The sequence below is a fragment of the Aphelocoma coerulescens genome, unplaced genomic scaffold (assembly GCF_041296385.1).
Source record: "Aphelocoma coerulescens isolate FSJ_1873_10779 unplaced genomic scaffold, UR_Acoe_1.0 HiC_scaffold_105, whole genome shotgun sequence".
NCBI lineage: Eukaryota > Metazoa > Chordata > Aves > Passeriformes > Corvidae > Aphelocoma > Aphelocoma coerulescens.
This window is the reverse complement of record NW_027183467.1, coordinates 442,028-467,494: the sequence shown is the minus strand read 5'-3', so window position 1 is coordinate 467,494 and position 25,467 is coordinate 442,028. Positions and strand designations below refer to the sequence as shown.

The 25,467-nt window shown below is 40.5% G+C and overlaps 1 protein-coding gene across 3 annotated transcripts in view; it reads left to right on the top strand.

Annotated features, from left to right (window-relative positions):
• UVRAG (UV radiation resistance associated) overlaps positions 1-24,152 on the top strand; it is a 107,611-nt gene extending 83,459 nt beyond the window's left edge. For 2 of the 3 annotated variants that reach the window (XM_068998422.1, XM_068998421.1), the window contains 2 exons: positions 8,694-8,785; positions 20,479-24,152. In XM_068998422.1, the coding sequence (XP_068854523.1) occupies positions 8,694-8,785; positions 20,479-21,181 (795 nt within the window). In that variant the 3' untranslated portion in view covers positions 21,182-24,152. The remainder of the gene's footprint in view (positions 1-8,693; positions 8,786-20,478) is intronic. The other variant, XM_068998423.1, reaches the window with a different exon arrangement.
• The last annotated feature ends 1,315 nt before the right edge of the window (positions 24,153-25,467 follow it).

Here is a 25,467-nt window from a genome sequence, read left to right as displayed (position 1 = left end):
TTTTAAAACAAGGGCTTTCCCAAAACAACATGAAAGAGCAAATAGCTGAAAGATTTTGTGTTTACATCTAACGGTGCTCATTGTTTACCCACTGAAATAATTCTGCAGGTTCCTTTCCTGCAACATCTTAAGGTACGAGGTAGAGCTGGACTGATGTCATATGGGAAAATTGCCTGGTTTTGGAGTGGACTTATTAAAATATGAAAGTAATGAATAAATGGAGGAGAGGTGTGTAGCACTATAACCCTAACCATATATTTTCTCTGATTTCCATGCTGGACAAGGTGGGAGAGTTCTCTGTACATACCTGTGTATTCCCTGAGAATATTGCCCTTCTGGTATTCATAGGTTGATATTTGGTTTATATAGGTAAAAAGGAAATTTCAGGTATGCAGAATTGGGGCATAATTCTTGGGGACCTAAACACATACAGAGGATGTCACGTTTAAGATGGAGGCACGGAATGTTACTTATCTTTCTCCTTCTGACTTTTGCACATCTGACCTCTTGTTCTGCGCCTGATGTAATGATTTTTAATACAAAAGCTCAGGATGAATGAGGTCATAGGAAATAAGTTTGCCTATGTCCTATAATCCAGTGAACATCAATTTGTGATACTGAACCCTTTTAAGAAGCTCTGACCTGAACCTGGAAAGGTTATGCTCTATAGTTTCATCTTATCAAGCTATAAATGCAAGAAGATTGCAGTAAACATGGTTCTAGTTATTTGAGTGCTTCACTGGGAAGCGAGGGAGATTTTTTGGAGGCTAGTAACTGCTCTGTCTTCTAAATTGCCTTTTTTTATGTTATTTTATGAAACAGTTGTGGCATATGAGGTGCACCTGTATGGGCATGGGGGCTCATATATGTTAAGCCCATAACTGCTAAGTTTTACAGGAGTACTTTACTTACACGAGTAGCTTTTTCTCCCAGCCTGTCTATGACAATGGTTTCCCATATCCTTACTGGGACACCAGACTGAAACCATGAAGGTTAATGTTTGAGACCTCTCTGGAGAGGTGCTGTGTTTACTCTCAAGGAGGGTTCATAAATATCAGTGAGAGAGTTCTTGAGGAAACGCAGCTTTTGACTCATCTAAATGTTTAGTTCTACAGTGCATTCCACTTGTACTCAAACACATACTCCTACTTCCTTATTTTCTTGAGATCTATCTCCAATAAACACTATTGCTGTGAAACCAAAATCCAGTATTAAATATTGCTGCACTTTTAAAAATTAGACTGAAATTGCTTCCTAAATGTTTGGTGGAATAGTATAAGTTGCTGTGCATTTAGAATTGAGGCTGCTGCTGTCTTTGAATAAAGATCAGACTTTGTGTTTTGGTGAATGCAAGAGGAAGAAGCAGCTTAATATAATTCCAGGACAAATCAAAGAAAGTAAAAGGGAATTAGGTCTGTTATCAGATGAGAATACAGTTTCCCTAATCACTGCTGAATCACTCCTGTATGTAAATTTCATGTATAAATTTCCCCTGCCTTTCAGATGGAAGTGAATTTAAATTCTCCAGGCTGAGAGGAGAGGAAAGCAGACAGGCTGTTCTTGGGGCAGGAAGAACCAGTGGTGAGAAAAAGTTTCCATCTCAATTTGATGCAGTTTGTGAGAACTGAATCAGCCAGAGCTCTGTGAGGACATTTTGCTCTGATGGTAGAGATCAACGTTTCTGAACTGTACTAGTAACTGTCTTGGTTCAGGACTGCGTAGCATCTCCAATGTTAGTTATCACTGTTACAAGTCAAAGTGAGAGAGTGAGGGGCCCTCAACATCAGAAGGATGTGGACTTGTTGCAGCGAGTCCAGTGGAGGCCATGGAGATGCTCCGAGGGCTGGGACCTCTCTGGTCTGGAGACAGCCTAGGAGAGCTGGGGGTGTTCAGCCTGGAGAAGGAAAGGCTCAAGGGGACCTTAAAGCCCCTTCCAGTGCCTAAAGGGGCTCCAAGAGAGCAGGAAAGGGACTGGAATGACAGGACAAGGGGGAATGTCTTCCCACTGCCAGAGGGTAGGGTTAGATGGGATATTAGGCAGAAATTCGTGGCTGTGAGGGTGTTGAGGCCTTGCCACATGTTGCCCAGAGAAGCTGTGGTTGCCTCATCCCTGGAAGTGTTCAAAGCCAAGTAGGACAGGTCTTGGAACAATCTGGTTTAGTGGAAAGTGTCCTGCCCATTGCAGGGGGTTGGAACAAGATGATCTTTAAGGTCCTTTCCAACCCAAAGCATTGTAGGATTTTGTGGTAACAGGAAATTATCTTATTGATGTCAGCCTCTCCCTTGTAAATGTGGGACAAATCAGGTTAGTTCAGACTAAGCATGCTTTAAAAATAACTGATTGTAAGTACCCTTTGAAGGTACAGCATAAAATGCAGCTGTTATCTCCTGTTACTGCTTTGATTGCTGTTTGTGTGCCTTATTTACTATTGCTAAATCAAAATTGTGGTGGGTGTCCTTTAAGATGGCTTTAGTGAAGGCTTTAGGCACACTGGGTCAGCTTGAGGAACTTGAAAGTGTATGCTCAATGGATTAATGAAGGACATGGGTCTTCAAGGATGGGATGCTACTTGTCTTCTTGTTAGTTTAATACTCTTGAATAAGTTGCAAAATAAACATCTGCTTTTCAGGTGTAACTCCGGGAGAGGGAGGCAGGTATATGAAGATAAGTCATAATTTCTATTGAAATAGCTGTTGTAGTTGAGCACTTCCTCTTGCTTGGATGAGGGCACTACTCTCACTACTGTGGCAGTCCTCTATTTGCTCCTTCTGAAAGCAAGATTGAGGACTTCAAGACTTTAAGACTTGTTATAATCACAGTGGTTATTTTTCTTTTTTTTAGTTCCTACTTCTCCAAGAAGCTTAAAAAAAGTTTAAAAACCCATTTGGTTATGTTTACTTCCAAACTGTAATTGATGCTTACTGAAAGTCTTTTTAAGTATGAAAAATGAAATGATTTTTAGATGCTTAGTTTGGAGGTACATTATCTAAAGAGCTATTTACATATTACACTAATGTTGTAGCTTAAGGGTTTTTCAGTAAACCTACATAGGTGTTCAGAGCTAGAGCAACTAGCCAGATTCAGTAAAACAAAGGCAAGCAACACATGAAGAGTTCAATAATCTAGAATTTTATAATTGCCCCCAAAAGGTATAAACACACGCAACTGTTTATATAGCAGCAGGCATTATTTCACTGATCCCCCATGGTTGTTTATATAGCAACAGGCATTATAACAACACTTCCTGTTTTCATTATTGCAGTGCTTAGTCATCTGAATCCCTGCCAGTGCTCCTTCATACTCTGAAAAGTCATCCAGGATCTTGTAAAACAATTAACTATGTCATTTTATTAAAAATTTTTAAAACTTTATATTTCTGTCCCAGTGTTTGACATTCTCTGAAAACCTTATGCAAATGCTTGGCTTGTGACCAGCTCTGCAAATTTGAAACAACGCTTTTGCTTCTATTTTTCTCTGTAGGTTTTCACATTTGTGGAGCAGATGTTCTTTTGAAATTCTTGATGCTATCAAGAGAAACTCCTCATGTAGCTGAAAATAATTCAAAATTGCTTTTGACTGCCTTGATATTTCAAGATCTTTGCATAGTGTAATAGTGGGTTGGGTCCACCTATTCTGTAGGTACAGGTGCTGCTACAACATCAAGAACCAGTTGCCTGCAGTGGGGACTAAGGGAAGTCCAAAATACAGCAGATTTTGGCATAGACTTGAATATTATGCACAATATGTACTAAAGTGCTGCTATTTTGAACTTTAGTAACTTATTCTGGCTGTTAGACTGCTTTCACGTGGCTTAGAACAAGAATGAATATGGCTGGGGAAACAATATGAGAAATGATGAACAGATGAGTTTAGAATTGGAGTCATTCTGCACTCCCCCCAAAAAAAAGATATTTGAGTCCAGGAACTCTGTAGTTTCTGGCTGGAAGTAAATGTATATGCTTGTATACTATTAGTCATTAAATACTGCTGCAGGAATTAGGATAAGAAATGGACAGTTGTTCTTTGTACATAAATGCAGGATATTATTCTTTTTCTTAAGAGCGGCCGCAGAGTGGCAAACCCCCTAATTTTGATCTCGGGTGCAATCTGCAATTACCCAGAAATAGAAAGATAACTAAATGGTTTCTTTTTAAGCCAACTTAAATGAAAAACTTTAGTAGTCCTATTACTTCCTATGGACTTCATAGGAAAGTAACTGAACCTTTTGCAGGTTTGTATTTTAGTTAACAAACAAGGTATCTCTACTGGTAGATTTGATGAATGACAGCAAAATGGCTGTGGAATAGTTACCTTTAGGAAGGCAGTAAGCTTTTCTGTTGTCTAACATGATTTGAGGTTTTTAAGTCTAAGTCCTGTTGATGAAATAAATCCTTGGAAGCTGCTTGGTTGGCAGTAGAGCAGAGATGCTCAGATTGGAGCTGGTTCACTCCTGGGTACAGACACCTTCCAGTGTAAGTTCAGACCGTTGCAGAGAAGGAAATACAGGTAGAAACTGGAGCAGCTGAATATTATTTTTTCTCATTCTAAAGAGTGTAAACCAATTATGCCCATTTTATTACAATTTAACTTCAATTTGTTGTGTTTCACCTACAGCTAATACTGTGGTTTTGTTAGTATTAGTCTTCTACAGAAATTCAGTCTTTAAACATTTTCTTAGAGAGCTAATACAAGTTTTTTAAGAGTAAATCTACCTTTTATTCTGAGAGCTGCTGTTTTAAATGCAGTTTATTTTAACATTTATGGGTTTTTGTGATATTGGAATATATATTCATAATAGAAAATACCCACTGGTATGATTAGCTGGTCTTCTGTAGAGAAGTTGGCCTTAAAATAAATGTATTATTCTATTTCTTCAGATTTTTCCCTACAGGTAATTCCTTAAATTCTTCTGCCTTGAACTGTTCATGAAATATGATGCATCTTGTCTCCTATATCTTGTTTCTGTGGAGTAAGTGTTGCTAGTAACTAAAATGAGAGCAGCACTTGGGAAAACAAAGCTGTATATAGGAGCTATTTATTGGTATGGAAATCAGAATTAATATTTTATTACTGGAACATCATTAATGATTTACTCAAAGTCCTGTGGAGAATACATGGTCTATGTGAACACAAATCTTGGACACATCTTCACTCCAATTAAAACAGGCATGTTTTCTTTGGGTGGCTGGGTCTGTAATATCCTGAAGAAACAAGCTAATCTTTAAAATCTTAAATAAAATGCTGATTTTGCAAATTATTGCATTAGAAACTTAGTGTGGAGACAGGTGACTTTTAATAGCAGCAATTGAAATTTGAACTGTTTCTTAGGAGAGTCAAGACAGCACACAGTTACCTCTGTCTGCTCTTGTTTTCCTGCCCTCTTAATTCTTATGACCAAAGCAGCGTCTCCCTACATTGTTCTCTTTTTAAAATTGATTTTGATGTTAAAGGGTATTTGTGTGAATCCTACTGTAACAGGTCACAGGGGATCATAGAATGGTTTGGACTGGAACAGACCTTAAAGATCATCCAGTTCCACCCCCGCTGCCCTGGGGTTTCCTCTAGACCTGGTTGCTCCAAGCTCCATCCAACCTGGCCTTGAACCTGCCTTCTGTGGGCAGCCTGTGCCAGGGCCTCACCACAGTCACAGTCAAGAATTTCTTCCCAGTATTCCATCTAACCCTGTCCTCTGTTAGTTTGAAGCCATTCCCCCTTGTCCTGTCACTCCAGGCCCTTGTCCAAAGTTCCTCTCCAGCTCTTGGAGCCCCTTTAGGCACTGGAAGAGGCTATGGGGGTCTCCCTAAAGCCTTCTCTTCTCCAGGCTGAACACCCTCAGCTCTCCCAGCCTGTCTACAGAGCAGAGGAGCTCCAGCAGCCCTTGGTGCATCTCCATGGTGTCCTCTGGACTCCGTCCTTATGACTATTGTTCAGTGCCTTCCTATTTATTGGATGAGGTGGAGTAACTGGCCCTGCATGTGTGGTGTTGGATGCTAAAAAAATTAAACTTAAGGGAAGGTGTATGAGAAGTGCTTTATGGTTTGGGGAAAAAACTCAGTTCTTAGTAGTTTTTGGTTTTTTTTTTTTTTAATTGTTGGAGGGTAAGGAGAAGAGGAAGAGGAGTTCTGATCCTTTAAGTAAAAAAAGTTGGTTTTTAGCTCCTTCTACCTCCATGTTCCCATTTGCTTGGTGTTGTACCTGTAGTGGCCTGCATCACGCAGCAAAGCAGAGATTTCTTTATCAGGATATGGAAGACTAGTACTACAGAATTACATGAAGCAGGAGTTAAGCTTTGCTGCATTAATGGAGAGGTAATTTTGGATCCAGACTAAAACCCAATTTATCAGCTGATTTTTGTATGGTTTTTTCTGCCCATAGAAGGCACATAAGCTTTTCAGCAGTTTCTGGGTTTGTAAATACATCATCATCAACTTGTATTGATGCAGACACAAGGCAGTATTGCTTTGCTTTTAATCTGTTGCAAAGTCAAAATAGTATGCAGTTTTTTCTAGAAGTTTCATGAAACTTGCATGCTAACTTAATATGCATCTCTACTATTGGAAATACAAAAATATCTTTTAGTAGAAGCAGTAGTTTTGCTCATGTTTGGATACTGGGCTCACCCATGCCTTCCTCTGATCTGAGCTGTTGGAAATAGAGAGATCCCTTAATCCACTTTATTTTTGTGCTCTGAAACCTTAAAATCTATGGATGAGTATAAAAAGGGGTATTCCATGAACTTTTGATTGTTGGAGGAGGAACAAATGTAAAGTTTTGAGTTTGATGGGTTTTTTCTTCTTCATTTCTTTGCTCCAGGCTAGTTCTCCAGTTAACCAAATCCACTATAATCCCATCAGGAGAATGTGGTGATGGTTTTGTAATTTATATTGTGTGGTTGTCTTAATCCAGGTTCTGTCATTGTAGCAGAAAATATGAACCCAAGCCCACCATATGATTTGGCTTTGTCCATATGGAAATAATAAACTGTAATAAATGGCTGCCTGTTGTACAATGCGGTACTGAGGGTGCTTTTCTTCCAAAGTAATTTTTCTTTCTGAAACTCAGACAAGCATAAAAATCATTCCCAATTTCAAGTCTTCTCTGTGAAAAACTGATTGTTTGGAAGAAGTCAGAAATTTTTGAAACTTAAGACACTTTCCTGCATCTTACTGTCAGGAATTATGGAAACAGGCGTGTAATTCTAAACAAAAGAAATTTAACTTTGAGTGGGACTGTTCTGTGTTTCAGCAGGTAAATCTATCAGCATTGAATTTGTGCAGTATGTGCCTGTATTGGAGTCCAGCAGAGACTTCCAGAGGGTGTTTACATATGCTGAGAACTGCTTATTAAGTTGGTAGTGCATCATTTTAGTAGTCTTAGAGATACTGGAATGTAGAGTTTTGGGGGTTTTTTTATATTTTAACCTCACAAGAGATAAATTTCTCTGCAAAGTTTCCCTGAAATTTTGAGATTCAAACTTGAAAGACAGACTTTTTCCCTTCTGTGTGCTGTTTTCTTCAGAGGTGTTTTTAACTTGGTGACTTGTTAAACATGGAGTTTATAATTCCTAGCAGTGACAGTTATGTCATGTGGCTGTCATTTGATAGTTTGAGGATAAGAACAACTTATAGGAGTCAATATTTGGGTTAAAGTACGCCAGTGTTTATAGCCTTTTGCTTCCCTAGGTGGCATCTGATTTGAGTGCTGAATTTAATTATGATGCTAATAACAGGAGTTTAAATGTTGATATAAACTGTATAAGGAGCACAGATATTGATCAGTTGTGTGACAATATGTATTTTTATTTGTTGATATTACTATAAGAATTCTATTACTGATTCCAGCATACTGTGATACACTCAAACTGACAAGTACACACAGATAAATATTTGGAATTCATTAATATAGAACATTGTGTTGGAATTTGGTCTCTTCCCGTAATGGCTGTGTTTTTAAGCTGTGAGCCTGCTCTCCTGTTGCAGATAGAAAATAGGAAAATTATAAGGAGGCTTAAGAGTCAGGTTGACTGATTATTTTGTCCCTGTTCTTGTGATGCCTTTTCCTGGTCTTAAAATCAAGAGTCATACATGGTTAGAAGGGGAAAAGGGATTTTACCTTGGTATTTATTTTAAGGATCCTTAGGTGTACACGTCCAGGTCATATGCATCGAGATGCACCCTGCCGAGTCTATCTCCCCAACATCGGGTATAACATTATAGGTTTTACTAATTAGCAGATCTATCAAAGATTCCCCAATGAGAGGCTCAAGTGAGCCCCCCTCCCCAAGGAACCTTCCCCTGGATGGCTCTATCTTGGTTTACAGAATGTGTTCTGGAGAGGACCTTGGGGTCTGAGGCACACTGATCCCTAGCTACGAAGCTTCTAAACTGTTTAGTCTCTTAGCTTGTCAAACAAGTCTAAGAATGTAGGCAAAAAGCACTAGGAATACAGAAGTTGTAAAAAGGTATAACAGAGGTATAAAAGAAAAGGCAAAAATCTTCATGGCATCACTTGGGCGGGTTTCCTAATACAAGTAGTAAATTGAACATTTTCTTAAGGAGAATAAATATCTTGAAAACTGCTGGATAATCATCCTAAACTTCTTAAAAACCTAGTAAATTAACTGACCATGATGTTATGTTCTTTGGGATTTGGAAAGCTGTGCTAATTTTAGGGCTTTTTTCTGTTCTTGTAGCTTAGATATCAGCATGGGCTGAGTACTCCAGATCTAAGGCAAACTCTTCCTAACCTGAAAAACTTCATGGAGCTTGGGCTAATGGTTAGATGGTAAGTATTTATTTTTTGTAATTTAAAAGAAAGAGATGGATGCTACAAAAAAATTGAAGGTAATGATTTGTCACAAACAAGCATCTCCTCTTCACAAGCTGAGCATGCTTGGTGAGATTGTGACCTTCCCAAAATACAGACCATGTAACTGTCCACAACATTCTACTGTTTTCTTATGCTCTTAAGTTCTTCCATATGATGGGCCCACAACTCTCCTCAGAGGTTGATGTAGCAGGGGAATCCTGTTTGAAAAAAAAAATGTTCTTCACTAGAGGGAGGTGAATTAATTGTTGTCTTAAGACTGTATTTAATGTTTGGTAGCAGGTGCACCTTCTGTATCAAACTGCTTTAGCAGAACAGGTCATAGCCCAGGCAGTCCCTGACTGTGTAATTCAAGTGAGCTGCATGGGAATCTGAATGATAATCAATACAACCTCTCTGTATTATAATTGCTGCTAATGAAAATAGCTGTTGCATGTTGAGCATTGTTGCTAAATGAGAAGCTACATTAACAGATAACTGAAGGTTATAGTATCTTCCAGGGAAATCCCATGTACTTCTGCTCTGATTTACTCTGGAGGATTCAGACTCATCTTCCACTTCTGCAGAATCAAATGGGACAGGTTTCTATGTTTTAAGGCTAAAGTTAGTTTAGGTTTATCTTGCAGCAGTTGTATGAGCAGGAGGCTTAACCACTTTTCCTTAAACTGAGGTGAACTTTACTAAATGTGGAAGCACAGTTCACTACCCAGTGTATTTCAACAGGTAATAGATGTTTTGTATTCACATGGTTTTAATTTATGCTCTTTGAATTGTGTGCACTCATGCAGTCTCTTGCTTTAAACAATTATTTTATCCTGCATTCTCATCTTATCATAGAATCATAGAATGGTTTTGTTTTTCTGCCCTCTTAACTCTCATGAGCAAACCAGTTTCTTCTCCCTCCTGTTTTCTCTTTTTAAAATTGATTTTGATATTAAAAGGTGCTTGTGTGAATTCTACTATAACAGGTCACAGGGAATCATAGAATGGTTTGGGCTGGAAAATGCCTTAAAGATCATCCAGTTCCCACTCCCTGCCACGTGCAGGGACACCTCCCACTAGATCAGGTTGCTCCAAGCTCGTCCAACCCGCCCTTGAACACATCCGGGGATTGGGCAGCCACAGCTTCTCTGGGCAACCTGTGCCAGGGCTTCACCACCCCCACAGGGAAGAATTTCTTCCCAATATTCCATCTAACCCTGCCCTCTGGCTGTGGGAAGCCATTCCTTCTTGTCCGTCATTCCAGGCCCTTGTCCAAAGTCCCTCTTCAGCTCACTTGGAGCCTCTTTAGGTACTGGCGAGGGCTTCAAGGTGTCCCTGGAGCCTTCTGTTCTCCAGCCTGTTCTGCAAGCTGAATACCCCCACCGCCAGGTTGCTGGTTGGAATCTTGGCTAAGGAAAACAAATATAGGAGTACAAGAAGCCTCCTCTTTGAGCAGTACTGTAAAAAGTGTTGCTTGATGGAAATTCAGCTCAGCCAACACAGGAAGTAAATAGGTCCTGAGAAAAGGAAGCTCAGTCCCTTGTGCAGTGTTACTCTGTAAGTAATTTCAGGTACAGCTGAAAAGATTCTCCCTGCTTTTCTTTTTTCCTCTAGCAAGATGCATAAAGAAAAGCTTTCTTCATTGGGAAATTATCACTGTGAGTTTTTGTGTGATATCCATCATAGTAGTGTAAAAGTCTCAGATGATCTGTGGTCCCCTCAGCAAATCTGAAAGTGAAAGGCCAGACTCTGACTTCTGTAGCACTTCTCTCTGCTCATTGGTAGAGAGTGGAGGGGGTGCAGGTCATGGTCCTACAGTCTTGAATAAGCGGAAGTGGGTTGACACTGAAACATGTGAAATGGGAATAATTTTCACCTGTTCTTCCCTTCTGGCATGTGCTGGCTCTGAAGAACTGATCTGGAAACTTTAGTTATGCCTTGGAGGTTTTGCCACCATACAATCCTGTTGTTTTCTATAGGTGATGCACAATCATTAACAAAACAAAGCACTTTTTTTTGGCTGGATAATATTTCCATGCAGGAATATTAAGCGTGGTTCTTCGGGAATATCACATTCCCTTCTTCCCCCCATGGATGTCTATGCCTAATTTCCTTCTCATCTCCAGAACTTGTATGCATAGTTGTTAATTTTTAACTTCTTTTTTTTTTTAACTGATGATTCCAAACAATGCTTCTTAGTGCTTCCTAATAATATAAATGGAAATGAGGCTTTACAGGGAGTCTAGCTTGAGGAGAAAACTGGCTAGACTTACATAATTGGGCAGTATACAGATATGCACAGTCCTGTGGATAATACCTGATTACGTACGTTGAAACAAGCAGAAAAACCACTAGCTGTTAAAATGAAGACTTGAGGGAAATTTTTGTTTTCAGGTTACTGTGAGTCATCTGATACCCTCTGACACAAACTGTAGTCAATAAAATATTTCCAGGTTATTGTTTGTTTGCAGGATAAGAGCAGGGAGACAAGAGGTTTTCTTATCCACATACTCACACTGCCTGGTTTGTTTGGTCCTGTTGCTGGTCTTCATTTTCCTTTCTGAGCACTGTAGCTGGGTTTTCTGAATTTCACCACCATAATCTTTACCATTTTAGATTAAAAACAACCCCAAAAAATCCTCCCTGGCTTTTGTAGAAGAGCTCACCTATTTCATATATCTATCAGAGCAAATTTGGCTTTAAAATCCCTGCTTCAGTCTTCTATGAGTTCCTTCTATATGTTTTGCCTGGAGCTCTGGGCTAGCCTTTGACCCTTTGGAAGGTCTGCAGAGTTCAGTGTCTGTGCATCACATCAAGGTTTAGTGGCTGGTTCTCTCTGCCTGGTGAGATTTGTGTTGTTTTGGTTTCTCAGACATTACACTGAAATGATTAATAAATGTTTTCACATCCCAACTTGTGTGATTTATTGCAGCAAGCTTGCAGGTCTAAAGCTGTACTTCCATCTTCATATCTCTCCTGGTACCAATATCCTTCTGTGTTTACTTTTCTTCTCCCTTACCCCTACTGCAAAATATTATTGTGCTGTATGCAGACAAAATCAAGACAAATCTGTTGGTTCCCTCACACACTGTTAGAGGCTACAGAGCTGCAAAAACTGACTTTCCTGGTAATGAATCTGGATGTTGACTCTTAAGGGGAAAGATGATGAGCCAAAGTTGTTGTTGATTTAAACTGTCTCTGTTGTGGTCCCCCGAATCTTTTCTGTTTCCTTTTGGGAATAATTCTGTCTGTTTCCAGTTTTTTAGTCCTGGAGTTTCACTGGCTTCCAGAAAAGTAGCTCAGTTTTTTAGGTTGGCTGTTGTGTATGCAAAAGGCCCTATGCAGATTTGCTCTTAAATTCTTCTTCTTGTGAGCAGGCAGTTTATTCCAGCATTTGAGACTGAATCATAGAAAGGTTTGGATTGGAAGGGACCTTAAAGGTCATGTTGTTCCACTTCCCTGCCATGGGCAGGGACACCTCCCACTAGACCTTGTTTGCTCCAAGCCCTGTCCAACCTGGCCTAGAACACTTCCAGAGATAGGGCAGCCACAGCTTCTGTGGGCAACCTGTGCCAGGGCCTCACCACCCTCACAGAGAATTTCTTCCTAATCTCTAATGTTAATCTCCTCTCTTTTGGTTTAAAACCATTCCCCCTTGTCCTGTCCCTCTCTGCCTGTTTAAAAAGTTGCTCTCCCCATTTCTCTTACGTCCTCTTCAAATCCCCACTTTCATATAGCCTGTACATTTTTAATACAGTTTTATTTCTTTTTGCATGTTCAGATTTACCCTTCACAAGTTAAGGCTCTTTAGATCATGGCTGCATTAAATCAAGAGACTGACTCTTTTTCTCTCCTATTCTTCAGCTTACTTTGTTTTTGCTCTGTAACTTATGAGGGATAGTATTTGCGATTAACAGAAAGTAAAGAACATGCTGCAAACCCAAGCAGTCCAGCACGGAGATGTTTCCCTAGTGAACAGACAGTAGACTTATCTAATACTGGCAAATACAAGATACTCCTTTGGAAGGGCTTGTCGTAGGCAGAGAGATGCCCTTTTGTGCTGCATTTAAAGGCTTTCCTGAAAAATACTTGAGTGCCAAGGCTTAAATTTGTGTTTTGAGGATATGTCTTGATTTATATACTGCTAGAATCAAGAGGAGCCCAAAACTTCTTAGTTATGAAAACTCTGGTGACTTAATTAATGAAGATTTCATTTTTTAAAAATGTGTTGCAGAATTTCTTAGCTGCCAAAAGATGCAATTTCATCTTAATTTCATATTAGCAGCCTTCCTGCTGCTATTGTACATTATTTAACCAGTAATCTCTAAGAAGGTGAGAAACTATTAGTGCTTTTTAGCACGGTTGACATCATATTGGCTCTGAGCTGCTCATGGAGCTTCAAGCATTTCAGATGGCTGTAAACCAACTAAAACACCTTCATTTAGTGTTCTTACTGCCATGAGGTCATAGTTTGCAACAAAAAAAGATCAAATGGTGTGTAAGTGTTTGCAGTTTTTTTAAGCATTCTCATAGCAAAGTGCTGTAGCTGTGGATTTTGGCTTTTGGCCAGGCAATCAAAGTTTAGTATTTTGTCCAGCTGTGTTCCAGTAATGTTCCTCAGAGGAAACATTTTGTGGGGAGGAAAAGATACATATTTGAGCCTGTGAATTGTATTTTGTCCCTCATATTGCTTTAAAGTTTCTCTGAGCCACTTGCAAACAGATTAAACAATCACAGGTGAATCTGACCTAAGAAATTTTATCAAAACTGCAACCAGAATGTGTTCACTAAGAAAATAATTTCAGAAATATTTGTGTCTTACTTCAGTCACTTTATCTCGCCTGTTTACAGTGGGGAGTATGTCTTCTGCCTTAGGGCTAAGAATGCTCAAACTGACTATTTATTAACTAGTGAAAATTAATATTTTGGGAGAAAATAGCTACTACGTCATTTTGCTGCCAGAAAAACTTAGAGCTGAAGTCAGACTGTTAGAATTGGCTTTTGAGATTTGGATGCAATTGAAATATTGAACCTGGTGATGATGTCATTCTCCTATCTATAATGTCCAATAAACCTGAGGCTTCTCTTTTTTTTTAAATTTAAAAATCCTGCTTTCTGACAGGAACTGTTCATATCCATATGCGTGACCAGTTCTAGTGTCATCCAACCTGATGACTAAAAGTCATTAGGACCTGATGACAGTTAATCAAATCAGTTTTTATACTCAACAAGTCACAGGCCATTCTTTTTGAACAGGCATCCACGCCTGTTTGCTGTCTCAGGAGACCAACCAAGAAATTGTTGCTGGAAGCTGAATCAGCCCAACCCAAGTAATTCAGCTCAAGGCTGTGCCTTAGAGTAAAGGCCTGTGCTCCTGCAAGCCAAATCCTTCTCACTGGGGACAATACCTGACAGTCTCTAAAGTTTCTGAGTAACTGGATGATTGTTTTCTAACATTACTTTCTTTGTTATATATTTTTATATTTTTTTTTATTAATTTCATGAGCTGTGAAGCTCAAAGAACAAGGGGCAATGTCTTTAAACTGACAGCCGGTGGGTTTAGATTAGAAATTAGGAAGCAATACTTCCCTGTGAGGGTGGGGACGCCCTGGCACAGGCTGCCCAGAGAAGCTGTGGCTGTCCCATCTGTGGAAGTGTTCAAGGCCAGGTTGGATGGGGCTTTGGAGCAACCTGGTCTAGTGGAAGGTGTCCCTGCCCATGGCAGGGGGATTGGAACTAGATGGTTTTGAAAGTTGGTTTCAACCCAGACCCTTTTGGGATTCTATTCTGGGATTCTTTCTCTGGACTTTGCCTTGATGTGAATGCTGTGAATTATTGTAACAGTACAGCCTCAAAACAGAAATGGAATAGACACCCTCCATCGGCTCCTTGTTTTCATAGGGATTAATAGCAACCTTGTATTTCTGAGCTCTGTGCCTCTCTCTTAACATTACGTTTGAACTAAAACCTCAATATGACTTCCATTATCACCTGGAGGGAGGTGATGGCACAAGAAAAGATGTAAGTTTAATTCACTATACCCAGAGCCATTATGGGTTTGTTTTACTTGCCTGCAAGACTATGACCATTGGTCTAATTAAAAGTCTATGGAAAGCTATTTATCTTCTCATGTTTGCCTTGTAGACACTTGTCACTCAGTCTGAGCTTGTTGCCTAGGTTGCCCCCTGTGATTAAGAAGAGGCATCCAGGGAAGATGACTTTCCCCCTGGCTCTCAATAAGGGATTACCACCCTTCTCTCATTTTCCTTCTCCAGTGACTGTGGAAGGAGCCTAGGCAATTACCTCTTGAATGGCTGATCTCCAAAGTCTTTATACATACTTACTTCTATCTAGATGTCTTAGTTAATATTTGATAAGCAGATAAACCATACTACTGACTTCATTCCTTTGTTCTCAGATTTGGGCTGTTACCCCTTTATTTATTCCTGATGGAAGCTCAACCCATCCTATTCATATTTATTGGTAACAATGGACAGTTTCTGAACTCTGCTCCCTATTTCTCCAGCATCTTAAAACCTGGTTTTAAAGTCTTAAGGTCTATTTCACCGCATGTCATTCAAGGAACCTGGCTGCAAGTGTTTTTTATTCTAATACATTAGTTTGAATACTTGTACAATAAATGGGGATAATTTCTGCTTTACTGCCCTATGAGAAGTTATTTTGTAGATGAGAGAGATTAACAACTTACTGCTGCTATGTTTAGATCACTTGGAAAGATCATTCTGCCAGTTCAATTTAGTAAGGAAGGGAAGATTTTTTTGGCTTCTGGACTAAAGAGGTATTGTTCAGGCATACCTAACATGTTAGCTTGTGTAGCCTTGTTGTAACAACCTTTTAAAGAACTCTCCTGGTCCTGCAAACTAATTAATTTCTCACCCATTTTCCTGTAAGGTCTAGTTTTACAAAGGAATTTAGGAATGTTTCTTCTGAGGTGGAATTCAAACTTACATGCCCACTGCAACAATTTTTAAAGCTGTTTTTCTTGTGCTAATTAGACACTTCAGTTTTCATGTTGGTTTACTCAGACACTTAAGTTTCTTCTGCTTCATAGAAGAGTTGCTACTGTGCCTAAATTGAGCTGATCAAGACCTGCTGAAGAATCACAGAATATCCTGAGTTGAAGGGATGCACAGGGATCATCAAGTCCCAACTCCTGGCCCTCACAGGACACCCCAACAATTCCACCCTGTGTCTGAGAGCATTGTCCAAACACTCATTGAGCTTTGGCAGCCTTGGGGCTGTGACCACTGCCCTTGGGAGTCTGATTAGTGCCTGACCATGCTCTGGGGGAAGAACCTTTTCCTGATAAACAACCTACATCTCCCCTGACACAGCTCCAGCCATTCCCTTGGGTCCTGTTCCTGGTCATAGAGAGCAGAGATTGGAGCTTCTGCTCTGCTGCCCCTTGGGTGGCAGCTGCACATTGTGGGGAGATCCTCAACCTCCTCCAGGCTGAACAAGCCAAGTGACCTCAGCTATTCTGGAGGTAACTTGGGGTTTGGCAATTAGGCAGTCCTATGCCATACTGAAGTCTCTCTCCTTTGAAGAGCTCAATCTAAGATAAATTAATTTGAGCAAGTTTCCAACACAGTACAACAGGTAAGAGGTATTACTCAAGATGGCAAAGAGACTGCCTTGGGTTTGATCTCTCCTAGAATTACTAGGGTTTTGCAAAACAGTGTGCCCCTGCAACTTCAGGAGCTGGGATTAAACCTAGGCCTGCTTTCTGCTCTTCTTTATCTCTGTGTCCTCCTCATCTGAGATGGCACTTATTCTTGTGAGGTCTTGCACCTTGTGCTGCAAAGTGTATTCAACAGGAGGATCTACTCCATACCCATCTATAGGCTGCTGTTCAGGCCACTGTGTTTGTAAGTTGTCTGGGCCCAATTCTGACTGCTTATGTTCCAGGCAAGAGTTTTTATCACTCAAATATTGTGTAAAGAGTAGATAGTCTTGTCACTATTTTGACAAACACACATCTTAAATCCACAAGGTATGGCTTGAAATTCTTCCTGAATAAGATTTTAGCCTCTTAAATACCTATTTTAACCTGTGGATGATTGAATAAAATCCAGAGAAGTGGCAGAATTTCCTATAAACCTTTTAGTCATTCTGCCTGGAAGGGGAGATGGGAAGCCCTCACTACTATGCAGGGTGTTACAGATCTGATGCTTTGACGTCAAATTTTTCTTTTACTTTCCAAGGGATACAAGTGTCCTGTACCATAACTTCTGTAGCTGCCATAGAGACTGTTTCTGCTGTTGCTGTGGAAGTCTCTTGGTGAAGCTGAACACAAACTGTTGGCAGAACAACTAACATGATACATCTCTGCATCTGGAATCCATTGCACATGAAGAAAAAAAAGTTATCCTTCCAGTAAATCTTGTATTATACCTAGTCTTGGGGGTTTTTGCTGGTTTTTTTTTTTGGTTGGTTGGTTGGTTTGGTTGGTGGGTGTTCTTTAATTATTTTTAAATTTTTTTAAAAATTACTATTTCAGATGTGGGGATTGTTTCTCTGGATTGCAGCCCCCCTTGGTTCCAATTCAGCAGGAATATGTTTCCATTTCCTGACATCTTGATAGAAACCAAGTGGAATTATTTTTATCATTACTGTTGCAGGGGGTGTTTTTGGGAATGGCCCATTTCTTTTGGAAAAGGATGGCAATCATAGAATCATTAAGGTTGGACAAGACCTCTAAGGTCATTGAGACCAACCATTCCCCGAGGCCAAGGTCACCACTGACCTATGTCCCTAAGTGCCACATCCACACATCTACAATAAGTGGCCCTTGAGTTTGAAAAGAAGATCCTGTGGGAATAGTGTCCACCCCATCTTCTTGCATACTCACTATTTTAAATGCTAATGGGCAGCTGATTTGTCAGATAGGTCCAGACTTAAAAACAAATTATATGCAGCTCATTCTAGAGATGCAAAATGCTCAAAACTCTCTTGCCTGGAGGCTCCTTTCCTCCAGGCTTGAATCAGGCTTAGGCTGCTCTTAGCAGAAAGACTAGTCCCAGCCTGTGCTTTGTGCCCAGTTTTGTAAAGAAGAGGGGAGAAGGAAGTCCAGTTCTGTTACACAGAGCCCCTGCTTGTCCTTCTTTCTGTGGCTCAAGGTGGGACATGCATCTTGCCACATCTCTTTGGCAAGACGTGCAAATCACCCTGTTATACACTGTCCTGCCCAAATAGGAGAGAGATATTCAGCTCTGCAACATGGGTCTATCTAGAATAGGAAAGGCAGCAAAACCTTAGATCTCTTGGACTGAAATGCACCAGCTGCTTCTTTGCAAAGTGTCCTATAATTTGAGTAGTGATCTGTAGTACTTAGCTATCACTTGTCCTGAGCAATTAGTTCACATAAAAATGGGATGATATGTCCTTTGACCCAGTGAAGTGTCTAGAAAATCTGTCTTTGTGAATATTTGCACATCTTGAAATTTGGGTAAATTCCTAGAACTTGTCATTTAACTATAAGATAAACAGTCTCATCAAATAAGTAATACAGTGTATTTATTTATTTTCTGAATGAAGGCAGAAAGCACTAAACTGAGGGAAGTGAGGGCAAAACAGACCATCCCTAATATATCTGCAGTGCAAATTGCCTGAGTAAAGTTCACAAGTGTCCTGCCACAGATTCTTGTGTTTGTCATATTACTTCATTCTGAATATAAGTGGTTGATGGTGCAGGGATTGGTTGAAAGACAAAGCTGTTAAGGCTTTGTGGAGTTTGCATTCAAAAGGTCTGAAACAGCTGTTGAAATCTAAGAAGAAAGTTGATGGTTTTGCTGCTGCCTTCATGTGTGGCCGTTACTGTGGTAGCTGGTATGGGGTCTGTAGCTCAGACCCAGGAAACCGTAACCGGTCTGGAGAGATGGTCCCGTGAAGAACCGTCTTCTTGGAGCCTGTGTAGTTTTCCCTCAGCCCCCGGAGTGCCTTTGAAGAGAGGCTAACAGCTCTTTAGTGATTTTCAGCTAGTGATTTCAGCTCTTGCTCTGTGAGGCAATCTCCAGGCCAGACCAGGAGGAGAGAGACGAGAGGCCCGTATAGCAGTTCCACATGAGGCAGCTTTATTAGCCCACACACTGCAAAGGGAGGCCAGGGACGAGCTTTCTAGTCTCACAGGGGCAGAGGGCTAGATCTTATAGGGGTACAGGGGTGGGTGTGAGAGGGTAGAAGCCAATGGGTTACAAAGGATCTGCATAGGATCTCCAAGAGGATCATGGGTCTGTGTCCTCTCTCGCCATAACTGAAAGGTGGCTGCCTTTTCCAGGGGGATTCTGCTGCGAGGTTGTGCAATCTCCCTATCTCAGCAGGCTTCCCTCCAGGGCAGAGGCTGGGCATACCCCACACCTTACCTTTCTGCTTCACTGTCTGCAAATGTGTATTCTGAAAAACAGCTTCTCCTAAAGGTGATTTGAGGGTTTTGTGAAAGAGACAGGAGCCCTACAGAGTCATTTAGGGGCAGCCTGGGAGGAGTTAATATGGGAAAGGAAATTCAACAGCAGTAGTACTACTCACTGCCTTCCCATGGGGACGCTTATTCTTCACAGAGGGACTTGTTGCAATCTACTTTATTCTATTTACAAAGGGGAGCAAAACAAGAAGAGTAATGTGGAAAAGGATCTGAGCTAGGGACTACTCGTAACTGCTGTTTCAAGATTTTCCCCTGCCAGACAGATCCCAAAATGTGTCAGGCCTTGAGCAGAAGGTGTTTCTTTTAAATGGAGTTCGTGAAGGAGTTTCATACTGACAGTGGTTGAATCTTAGAGTTGTATATTCAGCAGATTGATAATAGCTGTTTTTTAACTTTTTTTCTTTAATTTGGAAGGAGAACGAACCAGCTGCTTATGTTAATGTACAACATACTATTTGCATATAGGGTGGTGATTATATTTGGATAAGTATTGAGCTGATGAAGGAAAATTCTCATAACACACCCAAGATGACGTAAAATTGATTTTCCAAATCATAGAGCTTGAGACAGTGAAAGTGGCTTGTGGAACTGTATTAAACACTAAAGTCAGACTTGTAAATTAGTCTTGATTAGTTCATGTTCTTCAAGAAACAGAGGTTGACATTTGTCCAAAAAGTTTTGGAATGACTGGCACAGAAAAGCAGAAGATCTGGCAAGAATAACCCTCTGCAAATAGTGAAGTTGGTGTGGTTTTTCTCCTTTGTGCAGTTGTCAGGGAAGTCCACTGTTGGATTCTTTGCTCATAGAGGATTCAGCCATTATTACTCACTTTTGAAGAGTTTATGATGAGCCAGTACAGGCCATAAATACATAAATATATGGTCAACAATAATATTTCATGAAGTGCAGAGTGGTCCTTTAAAATGGTGTTAACAGTACAAATTAGCATAATGTGATGGTTTCTTGGGTGATTGACTCACGAAACCATAGAGCTGTGTAAGTGTTCCTACACAACCTCACTGGTTTTCAGTACAGGTGTCCTCTGGAGTGTCTTCTGTGGTTCATACGGCACTAAACACATTTGGGGTTTTAGCACTTTAGGATATAAGTTGTTGGCCAAATGGAGCCTGGAGTTGTGATAAAATAATTGCTTCAGCCTTTGATTAAACATCTGTATTGCTCATGAGTGTGCCTGATGGGTGTGATGTATTCTCTCCTTCTGTTACAGCGATCGACACCATACATCCAGTGCAATTCCTGTTCCAAAGAGACAGAGCTCTAGCTTCGGCAGATTGGATATTGGCTTTTCCAGTGGGCTTCCTTCTCCAGATAAAGGACTCCGAAAACGAGCCAGCACAGGAAGCGAGAGACTACAGTACAAAACTCCTCCTCCTAGTTACGACTCTGCTTTAACACAGCCTGTTGCTGTCACAGCCCTTGTTGGAGAGCTGGATAAAAAACCTGGACCCATATGTTCTTCCTTGGACACCTCTGTGGATTCCTCCAAAAGAAATACCAAGAAAGGCCAGGACTTGTGCAGTAGTTTAAACAGAGAAAATGGGAGCCTAAACAATATCCAAGATGGGCAGGAATCTTTCTTACAACGTTCTAGTGCAATAAATGGGGCCTTTCTGCCTGGTGAGTGCTCTGACACCATGAGCAATGAGCAGCCCTGTGAGTTTCAGCCTGCACTCAACCCCGTCCTTTGCTGCACTGTGGAGCAGGCAGAGGAGATCATGGGTATGGAAGCGACAGGGTTCAGCGCAGGAGATCAGCTGGAAGACTTTAACTCCATCCCGGTGGAGCATGCTGTAGCAGTGGAGTGTGATGAACAAGTCCTGGGGGAGTTTGAGGAGTTCTCTCGAAGGATCTATGCACTGAATGAGAACATGTCCAGCTTCCGCAGACCTCGTAAAAGTTCGGACAAGTGAGCTCGGACAGGGATTTGATAGCAGACATTGAGGTGAAATCAGTGATCTGGAATAGAAATAAAATTGCACTTATTCTTTATATTAATTATAAAAATAAAAAAGCTAAAGCTGTTCCTATGGTGTTAGACAAATGGACTTGAGCACAGTAACACAGGATTATGGTGTATTCACAGCCCAGGTAAATTTTCATTCTTCTTCAAGTCTTTTTATGTCTGGTATTTATAATCTGTTGGATGTTTTGTGGTTTTTTTTTTTCCTTTGGCATTGGAATCTGTTTATAAGGCTTTCCTGAAAACAACTTCTAGTGCTGATCAGCCCCTTCTATGAATATTTGTTAAATTCTTAATTATTATTTAGAGTTAAATTTATTTTAATCTTTTCAGAAGAAAAAACCTTAAATTTAAAATACTCTTTTGGTAAGATGTCTTTACATTCTCCTGCATACTCCTGTGTTTGCTTGAGCAATGGAGTCAGTATTAGAGAAATACCATGAATTTGTTACAATTGGACAACTTTTTGGTTTTTGTTTTGGCTGTGCTCTGTAGCCTTTGAAGTTCTACTTTGCACTGAAGAGGCTTCAGTTGGTGGTGTGAACTTGCTGGAGAATGAGCACCTGTGTGATATCTGCAGTTTCCTTGCACCTGGTTAATCAGAAATGACATTTGGGGGTTTTTCCACTCCTCCTTTCCTCCATACTTGCTCTTCCTGCCAGTGGAAACTTTGAGGAGTAAATCACCTCTAAGGTTCTGTATAATAATTTCAGCCTGACTGTTCCCCACTGAGGTTGGGCACAGATCTCATTAGTAGAGACTTAATGAACCCAGTACCACCGTGGGGTTCAGCTGCTGCCCTCCAAGGTATGCAGTGGGGACAGTGTCTCATGAGACACTTCAGACATCTTCCAGAAGACCCAAACTGGGGATGAAGCACTTTGGAATTAGGTGAATGTGTGGAATTGCTCCACCCTCTGTAAAAAGGAGGCACTTAACATTATTCATCTGAATTAATATTTTTTTTTAAACCATCTATACTTTGAGGGAAGAAATTTCCAGTGGTTTGCTGGAGGTGCAGTTTGCTGTTGGGTGGGTTACCAGGGCCACGTGTTCAGCTGCACTAATGGGAAAGCAATTTGCAGCCTGCTTTGTGATTCCTGGTATGTGTTTCAGTTTGGATTTCATTGCTCTTGCTTTCTATATTGTATACCCAAGAATCTGGGCTCAGCTGTGAGCTCTGAAATATAAAAATATATAGCAGAATAAAAATACTTCATCATGCCTGGCTTTTTTTTCCTCTCCCTCGTTTATTTTTCATTTATTTTCTTTTGAACCCACAACCTAGTCTTTTCCTAACTTCACTGTAAGGCTAGCTGAAACAAATTTTTTAAAAATGTGGATATGTATAAACTCAGCTTTCTGTTGTCAAAACAAGATGTGTCTGTAAGAACCAGTATACATAATAGCATTGTTCTAGAATATGCATTTCTCCAGGTAACACCTTTATGATTGTATTAAAACTATATTCACATTACTTCTGTTAGCTTTTAATGGTTGTGTCTGTAGTTGAGTCATTGGATCAAGCCTCTCTGCAGCAATTTGTTGGTTTTGGTCTGTCCCGGGATGATGTGGTAGATGGGAGCACTCGGAGACCTTGATTTTGAAACACTGAACATGATTTCAGGTGCAAAGTTGGACACATCCATGAGTATCTTCTCCCCAGAATTAGCTCCTCTGTTCCAACCTCATGAAAACTTCCCCAAAGGAAGTGCTGCAGTAGCTTAAGCCAACATCTTTGGAAAGGAATAGGTAGGAAGCTCTTGCTCTGCTTTGGCCTAGAGAGGGAGAAATAAACACCTGAAAGCACAGCACTTAGTAGTGATGAGCATTAAGATATTCTGTCCTGGGCCTGTACCATCTTCTGATACCAGTATAATTTCAGGTGAAATTTAGTAACTAGGTCCGTTTTGCACCCTGTGGGATGGGATCTGGTAAGCTTGAGGCAGCACAGACCTGTTTGTATGCACATTTGTGTTCCTGTGTAACAGAAAGGCATTAGCTTGTGTGTGATGGTGACTTTTCAAAGCAACCCAAAGAGTAGTTGTGAAGCCACTATGTTTCATAGCTGAACATGGAGCATCTCAGCGCAATTAAGCAACATGTGAAATTAGGTTTGTACAGCATCAGTGGGAATGGGACTTCTTTTTTTTCATTAGTTGTTTATTTCTCAGGTTGTACAAACCAAATGAAGTCTAGTTCTCCTCCCCGATGCTGTATTGCTGTTCCTGTTTAAGCCCTGTAATTGTTAATGTGTCAAACACCATGGCTGATTTTTGCATTTGTTGCACAAAGCTGCTCAGAAGGGCTTTCTATGGATGTATCTTTAGTTAGCCTTAAATTATCCGTGTTTCTCTTCCACTTCTACCACTTTCCATGTAGCAGATGGTGTGAGGTGGGACAGCATCACAGGGCTGATGAAGCATTGACCAGCTCCTTATGGCTGTGAGGACAGGGGTTGTACAGACTGCAGCCATGTCATAGCTTTCTCCTTTTGGTGTTTATTTTTTTCACCCCCTGTAAATTACTTTGGAAATAGTGTCGTGAAAGAGAAACAAACAGTAGGTTTGAGGGTGAGATGATGAATCACAGTGTGCTTTCAGTTTTCAAGAGCCTTTCAGTTCCTGCAAAGCTGTGACTCTTAAATGTGTGCAATTGTCTTCAAATGGAGAAAGCATTTCATTACAATCTTTACCCCTCATTAGAAATCCTTAAGATTTTGGAGCATATTAGTTTTGGAAGATCAGATCCCACTATATTTTTATAGCAAGCACAACAGCACTGGCTTATCCTTACTTGACCAGGTATTTAAAATAAGCGAGACCAGAATATCCCATAGTAAATGACACATTAAAGCTATGTTGGCAATTGCAGGAAAGCTCATCTCTATTTATAAAATAAAACTGATTCATATCTCTTAACTTGTGTCTTCTTTAATGGCTCCTTTGTTTTTGTTTTCTTTACAAGCCTGGTTTAAACCACAGTGCCCTGCTCAGCCCCAAAACTCCTTGGCTTATTGTTCATCAAATCAATACTGCTCCAAATGTGAATGGTTGGGCAAGAGGATTTGCCTGAAGAACTGACTGCCTTGCTGGCTCCAAATCCTGTTTCAGAAGAGCTTGTGCTACAGTTCTTTTTCATGCTTCTCTCAAAAAGATGGCACGCAGCTAGAAAAATAGCTCCAGCCTATGTTGGGGCTGGGATTAAGCTGGATTTGTAGACATTTATGGATAGTGAAAATACTGTGTTCCTTCGTCAGGGAAGCATTGCTACTTGTCCAGCACCTGTGATCCCAGCTAATAATCAACATATGTCTGCCCAAAATGCTGATGTGCACCTTGAACAAGAGTCTGCTGCATGAGTCTTGGCAGGAGTCTGTCCATGACTCGTTAGTCTCTGGTGGGAAGCGGTGAAGTGTGACGAGCTACAGGGACTCCCCAGGCATCATCAGGACTTTTTTGGGTTGGTTTTTTTTTTTTTTTTTCTCCCACCCAGTCTGTCTATCAGCAAAGAGTAAAAACCCAAGACATCATCTGTATAGTCCAGGAGCTGAAGTGGGAAGATACAGGAGAGAAATTTTACTGAAATACAGTTGCATGAAAGTGAAGAGTAAGGAATGGAAAGAATAAGATGGAGGTGCTGCTGGAAGAGTGGACTTAATCTAGATAAACTTTGGGCCCCTCTGTGCCTCATTCTGTCACCTTTCAAATGGCCAGAGAGGGTATGTCTCCTTGCTTTCTGGATTTTGATCTTGTTCAGGTGGAAGTGTTTGCATGTGCTCTGTCTGCTCTGAAGTGATCTGGTTTAGCTGGTATCTCTGGGCAGCCAGAGTCTCCAGTCTACAGGCAAGCTGTTCTTAATCTCAGGTAGAAAAGTATTTTCCAAGAGAAAAACCATTATCTAATCAAATCTTTTAATTGCTGGTTACTTTAATATCACTTTATTGTGTATATGGTAGAATGCAACATTGGTTTACAATTCTTCATTAAACAGTATGAAAGCTTTTTTTCCCTAAATAATTGTGAGATGTCAGGTCAGTTCTGCTGCTGCTTAATTTAGTGGTGAATGTATTGCATTGACTGGCTCAACGTTTAATCTGCAGGACTCTTCAATCTTGCTTTACTAGGTTAATAGAATCCTAGAATAGGCTTCTACGGGACCTTCAACATCATCCAGTTTCACCTCCTGCCATGGGCAGGACACCTACCATTAGACCTGGTTGCTCAGAGCCCCATC